The 9,612-nt window shown below is 33.7% G+C and overlaps 1 protein-coding gene across 2 annotated transcripts in view; it reads left to right on the top strand.

Annotated features, from left to right (window-relative positions):
* The window catches only part of LOC106459498 (vesicle-associated membrane protein 7-like), a 45,013-nt gene that overhangs the window by 15,753 nt on the left and 19,648 nt on the right, over positions 1-9,612 (top strand). For both annotated transcript variants that reach the window (XM_013919122.2, XM_013919124.2), the window contains exons 4-6: positions 882-931; positions 3,456-3,543; positions 3,961-4,051. In XM_013919122.2, the coding sequence (XP_013774576.1) occupies positions 882-931; positions 3,456-3,543; positions 3,961-4,051 (229 nt within the window). The remainder of the gene's footprint in view (positions 1-881; positions 932-3,455; positions 3,544-3,960; positions 4,052-9,612) is intronic.

The following is a 9,612-nucleotide window of genomic DNA, read 5'->3' as shown; positions in this document are numbered from 1 at the left end:
CTGCCTGCTTCGACTCTGCCTCCGTCTATCTCTCACTGTATAGCGCACTTATATACGATAACACTGCCTGTTCTAGAAACTCTCAACACGTGCTACCAGCGTCACTTGACTTCCGCTGTCGTAACACACTAGCGAATCTTCTAGAATACTCGTCACGTGGCCCCCACTGTCATAACAGTATTTTTATTGTCCTATACTAACACCATAACCAAAAGTCCAAAAATTTCAACTAAACCACAGTAATGTTATGCAAAAACAATTCTGACCACATCATGGGCTCTCCATTTCATAATCTTAGAACAACTTTTTTACTTCAAGTTTTGTCAAGAGGCATTGATATATTATAGGCAATTTTAAGTATGGTTTTCAAGAAATTAATAAAGGGTTATTAATTACCTATATGGGATTAAATCAGATTCATCAACCATTTCATTGTGAATAGCATTGCAGTTAGTAATATCAGCAGTATGATTGATGAAAATACATATACTGTTGTTCATGTATGTATGTAGCTTCTTTCTCTTTCAGTCTGATTTGTCACCAGTATGTTTTAGCTGACAGCTTATTCGGACTTGATACATTTTTAGAATAACAAGAAAAACTTTTCAGAGTATTATCATTTTATTGTACTTATTTTAAACATTTTTATAAAAATTACATATACATCATTTTGTGATTTGTTAAAAATATGTTTATAATGTGATGCTATACATTACGTTATCAGGGGAATTATTTATAATACATACCACCCAGTAATGAGGAATGATATTTACAAAAATATTTTTAGTCTCCAAAAACCGTTTGTTCTTATCAACATTTACCTGTGGATATTACCTTTTTTTTATTTTGATAAATTTATGATATCCATTTTTTGTTTATAGGAATTTGAAAGGTCAAGAGCATTTGCCTTTCTCAATGAGATCAGACAAAGGTATAGTAGTTTTATGGTTTCACTTTGAAAAATTCATTATAAAGCACACTTGGTATATCTTTAAATCATAACACACTAATCTTTAAATGTAGTTACCTATTTTAAAGGTTGAAGTTTGAATATGAATAGCAACTTGAATTTGAGAATGTTAAATAGTGTTGTGGCAAATATTGTAAACTAAGTAGCAGGATTGTAAATAATAGTACTTACAAAAAAATACTTGCCCCCCAGTGACACAGCGGTATGTCTGCGGACTTACAATGGTAGAATCTGGGTTTAGATACCAGTGGTGGTATCTAAAGCACAGATAGCCCATTGTGTAGCTTTTTGCTTAATTTCAAACAAACAAACAAAACAAAATTTTTTTGTTTTGCCTCAAGAAGAGTATTTGATTTGTTTTAAAAGTTTTTTGAAAAATGCATAGTACACTTTTAACTATAGCTCTACTATCTTTTGTGTAGGCTTAGTTACATTATCAGAGTCGTTTTGCACACAGATACTTATTTCAATATTTGTATTTTTAAGTATATTTACCTTTCTGTTGCCATTTTCATGTATGTGTAAAACAAAAATAACTTGCAGGAAGATTCATGTAAAGAACATTTTTAGGTCTTTGTGTTCATTACTAAACATCAGTAAATTTATTTAAAATTAAATTGTCTTAATATTATTGATGTTGACTTCTGTTACTTGTAGTATTTCCAGCGTGCAAGTGTGATTAAAATAAGCTTGTGGTATTTTCAGGTAAAAACTGATTTCCTGATAAGTGTCAGATATATAGACCTAAAATTAGAAGATTTGCTCAGGAAGTAAGAAGAGTAATTCTGAAATTGATAACTAAGTTTTACTAGTGTTTATGAAATAAAGAGTCTGGACAATTGTAGTAAGATGATTAGAATATATATTAAGAAACAAAACGAAAATGCAGCATACTTAATTATACAGAGAGAACCATAGTCACCTCTACTGGATTGTGCTTAGCTCTACAGCTTTATTTTTCTCAGGAAAGACTTCAATCAAACTGAACACAATGATCTTAAAGTAAATTTTTGCTCAAAGAACTCCAGGTAAAGCTGAACTAAGAAAGTGCATGTCAGTTCAACACATAAGGTTGATTTCTTTGTTCAGTTGACAGTGTCACGTCATGACTTATGTTCTCTCAAAGCAACGTCAACTTGTTCAGGAAAGGGTATTACAGTGCTAATCTTATCAATCTGGATGTTACAATACTGCATTATCCTCTTGGGCAGAATAAGCATTATCTACTATAGAGAACAAAGCAACTAGAACTAAGCAGCATAACATCTGTTAAGAGTTAAAAGAGCTTTTCATCCTTGTATTCATGTTGTTTCTGTCTCTCAATAACTTGGAAAGAAACAGAATGGCAGTCATATGCTGGAGTTGTAGATGTTTTACAAACACACAAACTTTAGTCTATATATTTGTGAGTAGGGAGTCCCTCATTTGTTTGGAGGTTTAATTTTGCATTTCATATTTAAAGATATATTACATCCATTCCAAGAATAATAAGTTCATGTTTTAGTGTTATTAGCCTTAACAAGTAATGCATACCTCGGTGTGGCAAAATTTCCTGATATATTACCAATTTCTGCGGAACATTAACTGTGGAATTTGAACACTGAAATAGGGCATTTAGTATTAAAATAGAACAGCGAAAAATATTTTCAAGGGTGTTTTTATTTTTTTAGGCATAAATACTCAAACTTTTATGATCGTTTGAAAATTGCAATTTTGGCTACATTTTTCCGTAAAAGTGCACCCTTTTCCAGGACGTTTTTCTCTTTATTTTCTTGTTCTTTTGCTTTTTCCTTCTTACTTTTATGAAAATAAATGACAATACATGCAAATAAATGACAATTCTGTTATGATTTTGTTGTTTTTGGGATGAATACTTATGATGACCTTCAAACAAGTATAGAATTCATAATGAAACACCTTCTTGGGCTTCTTCTTCAGCTGCTTGCCTTTCTTTCTTTTTTTTCTGTTTGATTTGGCTGATCTTGCTTTTTATTTTCTTCAATGAGGTTTACCTCCTTTATCATCTTGTATTTTTCTAGGACTACTGCAAAGCATGCCTTTGTTGCATTGTTTTAATTTGCATCAAGAATACGGTTTTAGCTCTGTTACGTTATGAGAGAATCAATGTAAAAAAGTTTAGCCAATTATCTATTTTTCTGGCTTAAATACCCCCGTGGGACTGAGAACAAATTTGTATCCCGGAGGTATGCATAACATGTTGAAATATAAACCTTTAGACTTAAGAAAATAAAAGCTTGTAATTTTACGTATTTGAAAATAATCTAACTTTGTTTGTTTATTAATAAGCACAATGTTACACAATGGGTTATCTTTGCTGTTCCCACCATGAGTATAGAACCTCACTGTTTAGAATTATTAGCCCTCAGGGCCATTACAAAACATAAAAGAAAAATTATTGTAAGTCTTAACCAGAGTGAAGTATAACAATGTGAAATGAATAATTTTTATTCCCCCCTCGACAAAGGTTTAAGACAACATATGGAGCTCGAGCACAAACAGCCCTTCCTTATGCTATGAATAGCGAGTTTTCTCGGGCTCTTGCTAATCAAATGGTAAGTTGTAACACTTATAATATGAAGGTGTTCTGATTTTAATGCATCAGTATAACTAAATAAAGTTTCGAGTATTTATATTTTAGATGTTTATGTGCTAGAGAACTTTTCTGTAGGTGGCATTTACATCTGATTTAGTTTGTTGCAAAAATGTATATATCAGAAACTGCAGTGTTTTGTGTAACAGACATTCTTGACTTGGAGGTGAAAGATATAATTTACAAAAACAGAACTAAGAGAAAACACAGTTCATAAAACCAAATTATGTAAGCTTATCTTATCCTGTTGTAGTAGTAGTTGCACTTTTCAGTTTGTTTTTCAAATAAAAATCACCTGTATTTGTATTAGGAAAGTGGCTTTAATGAGAAATGTAACATTCAATTTTGGTTGATTTCTTTGCTGTGTCTTATAATACAGAAATATTATTCAGACAGCAGAGATGTGGATACAGTTTCTAAAGTGCAGGGTGAACTGGATGATTTAAAAAATATCATGATAAAAAATATTGGTAAGTCTCTAATTCCTTTTATAGATTTTTTTATAACCAAAGCGCATTATTTGCTTTCATCTTCTGAAATTATTTATCAAAATTTCATGCACCATATGTTTCTTTGGTTAGAGTGAAACATTAGTATTTTAATATAATGTAAAAAGAAACAAATCTGTGGTTAAGTTTAGTACAACTGTGGTGAATATAAATACGTAAAGCAAAGCTTTATTTAGAAAGAAATCAGACATTATGAAACTCTGAATATTGAACTTGATTTATATTGATATTTTTTCACTTAATCATCATTTATTAACCAAGTTTATATATTGTCATTTATGGATATCTGTTTCATCAAGAGAACAAGGGTCTGTATAGTTGTATGTTTTTAACTTAAACCTGTTTCTTTCCACATAGTTTCAGTTTTATTTCCTAGAGAATAATCTTCAAGTACTGTCCAATCTTAAATAGGAAAATAGACTTGATAGCATTTCATTTTTTTCTAAATAGTTATTATTTCTTAACCATTTCTTAACTCTTTTGCAATGGCCATCCTTTTTTGTGCATGTCACAAGGTTTCTAGTGACTTACATTAAATCTTTAATTAAACTAATTTTTGTTTATGTTATACAAATTAGTACAGCATAAAATCCTAGCTAATAATCCATATTTTAATAGTATACAAGTTTCAAGTTCTTGATTTTATAAGTCAAGATAAAAAAATCCTGAATTTCCTCTAATGTGAGAAATGTGACATTTTCCTTTAGGCAACCTCTTTTCTGTAATTTATTCACCACCCCTCCAATAAGTATGAAATTTAACGTAAATTACTCACTATCCAATCTTCATTGCCCAGACAAAACATAAATATTATAGCCTTCAATCTTGTTTAGTCATGAAGCCATCAAATAGAAAATTGGACCCCTCTTGACACACCCACCTGTCATATCCTCTCTTTCAGGATTTGTTAATAGTTCTCTCTTATGTTTAATATTATATTATTTATGACCAATAGAAAGCCAAGGTTTTCATCTATCAATTGACTTATTATATTACGCTTTTTTCTGAACAGAGAATTGTCAATTTCTCTTTTAGTAGAATCTTAATTCCCAGGGGAAAGATATCAACTAGAGTGGATGAACTGGTAACAATTCTTGTTGCATATTAAGAAAGCCAGAAAAATTGAGATACTTATTGGACATTGTCTGCTTTTTGCATTTATTGTTCTATGTTCTTTGGTACATTATTTAAATAAATAAAAATCATTTAGTACATTACTACTATTAGTATAAAAAAGTAGGGTTAAGTGTCCTCTGCAGTTGACAGCAAAAAAAATAGAAGAGCTGGGTAAGTACTTTATTTCTTGTTTTTCCTGTGAATTATTTATTTATTATTATAAGAGTAACTAAAATGTAAAAATAGGAATCTCTTTAGGTTAGTTAAAGCTAGATTAGGTAGGATAAATAATAATAATATAATAAAAATGTTTCATGAGGCATGCACGCGACCAGCTTAGTGTAGCTGATGGGTAATGTAATTCGATAGTATAGCATGAGCTCCACATTACCAAAGTGATTTACAACTTATAATGGCATGAATAGTAGTTAGACACTATTCAAAAAGCAATAAAACAATAATGTGTAAGTATAAATAGATGTATACTGTTTTTAGTTTAAAGCTACTTAGTATAAACGAATGTAGTTTCATGTTGTAATTTGAAGTCATTCTAGAAGGGAAACAAGGGTAATTTAGATTTACTTCGATATATATATATATATATATTTTTTTTTTGTTTATAAGGTTGGTCAAATTGACTAACCTTGTAGAGTTAGGGTAGAGAAAATAACAGTTAAAAATATAAAGTTTTACTGAAAACAAACATTGGAAATGTATTTAGGAGATTTTAGAGATTGTGCAAATGAAATTTGAGATTTTTGAGAGGAAGAAAAGTGTTTTCCGAAATAGCACTTACCTCCCTCTCAAGATTAGTACCCCCCAGTGTCACAGTTGTATGTCTGCGGACTTACAATGCTAGAAACCGGGTTTTTATGCCTGTGGTGGGCAGAGCACAGATAGCCCATTGTGTAGCTTTCTACCTAACCTCAAAACAACAAACACAAAATTAGCTATTCTCGTTCAGTGCTTCCCTCCATGTCTTCTCTTAACCAATAGTAGCCTGACATGCTCACATGAAGCATGTGATTCCCTCTGCACTCCTCTACTGAACCTTCACTTCTCGTTTGGCAGCGTTCGAGTTCAGACTTTTTTTTTTTATACTAGTGCTACATTGTGATGATGGAACATTTTTTTTCCTGCCAAAAGTAGTTTCTTTTTTCCAAATTTTTATTCTACTAGAAACCAGTTCAATTTGTCACTATCTATTTCGGCAAAACATTTGTGAGTTCTGTTTTGCTTTATGAATTTCAAAGTTTGCATTACCACTTCAGGTGTCACACCTACAACAAATGTTTTTCTTAGGCCACAGGTGCAGATCACCCAACAGTAGATCTTTCTGTTTTTATATGTCAGGAGATTGAATGCTACGTGGGTCAACCTTTGTCCCCTGACATCGCCCATGCTCCTCCTGAATCAACGGAAATTCTACAGAATGACGAGAATTTTGATCCTCTTTTCCCACCACCAGAGTTTGCTGTTTCTTCCCACTTGCTACCTGAGGAATAATCTAAGCCTTATTCGGTCTTCACGGATTTTGTGTGTCAGGTTTGTGATGTTTTATACCTTTCCCCTATATCTTATTTCCTCAACCTTCCTTATTACATGAAACCTCTTCTCAACCATTTTGTTTTTTCCTCCCTCCCCAGGTATTATGGTACACTTTGTCTCTCAATTAAGTGACGGGATCAGCATGCCGCACCCCCCCAAGGCTCTTGGATCAGCACGATATTTCTTACCATTGTGCTGATTATCCATATTTGGATCAGGAGTTATTGGGTTTGTTGTTACCTCTTTAGGGGAGGGACTCCCAATTATAATGTTAGTCTTACCCATACCCAATATTCTTCCTTCATCTTATATTAACCACCCTTCTATGTTATCTTTCTTCCATACATCTCCTCTCTGATTCATTCCACAGAAATCGTGAGGGGTTTTATGCAGATACCCTGCACATTTTTTCCTCTGCTCTAGCATTACACACATGGTTTCTCTCCTGATGGGAACATATTGGTAGTGATGCTGTATTTGCCTGGGTCAGTTTACCCTCTCTATATCTACAGGACTTACGTCTTGCTCTGTTTATGCAACATCATGTCTTTGGTACTGTCCCAAACACTATTGACTCTCGGGTTACATCAGCTTGTCAGCAATCCACCCTCACACCCTTTGTCTCAGTCAGAGCCTCATATCCCATCTTCCATCCTTCATCTTCCCAACCCTTACCTGTTCCTGCTAGTCAGGGTACTTTTTTCATTGATTTCCTTGATAATGAAACATCCATCACCAACAGTACCGGTGACTACCCTGTGGGTTCGGGGCCAGTAGGAGCTCGACTGTTGGACTTTCTTCTTCCCTGACATCCCTTCATCTAGGATCAGTTGGTGATATGGGTTCTGTCAGAAGGATTCATTCTCCAGTTTTTCTCCCCTCCTCCTCTCTCTCCTTGGCCCATTTCCTTTCCTCTTCCTTCAGATCCCATGTTGTGCCAGCATCTGTAGAGGTAGTTTGGGAACTGCTTGAGTTTTTATTCCCATTTTTTCATGGTCCCCAAGAAAACTGGGGATTGGCAGCTGGTTAGTGATTAATCTCACCTCAACCATTTCATCACATTTCCCAAGTTTACCATAAAGTATTTTCTTCCCTGAGATGGGTATTTATGCTGAGATTGTGGAATGACGAAAATGGATGTCTCCAATACCTACTTTCATATCCTGATTGCCCAGCAGTCTCAAACTTATCTTTGATTTGTCCATCTCGGTGTGGTTAACCAATTTCAAGTCCTTCCCCTTGGTCTCACATTGGCTCTTAATGTGTTTTATTGCATCATTTGGGCATTTGCTAGTCATCTTCATGATCTGGGGATGCAATTTCATTATTACATGGATGACGGGCTCCTGCTTGCTCATTCCAAACAAGAAATGAACATTCATACCCACCAACTCGTTTCTATGGCACTTTGAGCAGGCTAGTTGATCAAACTAGAGAAGTCGTTCCTTCAACCTACACAATACCTGGACCATCTAGGGGTCTTTTTCTACACCAATATCAGCCAGGCCATGCCTTCTCCTTTACATCTTTGGTTCATGGAACTTTTAGTTCACCGAGCCCTCTTGACTTGGTCACTTACTGCTCACAGGGTTCTGTTGAGGATGTGGTCCTCCATGACTGCACTTATCCATCTTGGTCATGCCCACGAGATCCCTGCAATGGGGGCTTTATGACAGATGGAACCTTGCTCGAGATTCTCTTTCCACCACCATCTCCCTTCCTGCGAGACGATCTGCACTGGATGCTAGACAAAGCTAATATGTCGATGGGCGTGCCACTTCTTCCCCAAAGGCTAGATCTACATTTGCTCACAGATGCATCCCTTTAAGGTTGGGGGACATGGATCAATCACCAGGAAGCTTCTGGCTATTGGTCTCCAGACAAAGAGATAACGCATGATGATTTGCATGAGAGACATGATATTTCCAAAAGTGGGAGATGCGCTAGGCTTTAAGCATGTGTTATGAAAAGTTTGCTTATAGAGGGCAGCACTAAACAAGTAAGTACCTATTGGAAATACATTTTCAGTATAGGAAAATTATAACTTTAATTTTAACATGAAAATCACTTTGCACTCAGACTAGTAAAAAAAAAGACGATATATTCACAAACAAATCTTTTATTAAAAATACTTCACTAAAAATTCTGATTTGTTACATGTGAAAGACATAATATATACTGAAAGTCTGCCAAATTTTGTGAAGATATATATATATACTATATTAAAAGTCAGTAGTATCAAAATTAAAACGACTTTAACTCTTTCAGCACGGGCTCGGTCCCTTGTAACCATTTTGTGCTTGTTATAGTTCTCGTGCTATAATTTTTAAATTAATAAGTGAATGTTAACGAAATTTCGCAGATTATTAGTAGACATTACAATGCTTTCATACACAAAATATGAATTTTTTTTTATTAAGTCTTAAGGTTTATAAAACAATGTTTTCTCATGTCTATTTTTTCTTTTCACATGTTGCCTATCTATCATGCAAAGTAATATTCGTTTGAAGATTAAAAATACTTTTATGCATCAGAAAATTTTGAAATTTCACATGCAATATCTTTATAATATCCAGATAGTTATCAAATGTTTCTTAAGAAAAACTATATTTTATCTTTTATTTTCAGTAATTAATCTCTGTATGGGTTCGGTAGATTTGACCGATCTCACAACCACCATAAGAAATTAGAAAATAAATATAAATTTAGCTTTTTTCATTCTAGAGTGAACACAAATGTTTAGACTAAATAGCTTAAATATCATAACACTATACATTTATATATATTTATTATAATGATCTTTCAGCTGTGTCTGGCTAGCAATACAGATGTTACAATGATGCACCTCATGTGCACTC

Source organism: Limulus polyphemus, unplaced genomic scaffold (assembly GCF_000517525.1).
Source record: "Limulus polyphemus unplaced genomic scaffold, Limulus_polyphemus-2.1.2 Scaffold618, whole genome shotgun sequence".
Lineage (NCBI taxonomy): Eukaryota > Metazoa > Arthropoda > Merostomata > Xiphosura > Limulidae > Limulus > Limulus polyphemus.
This window is presented reverse-complemented; position numbering and strand designations above follow the sequence as displayed.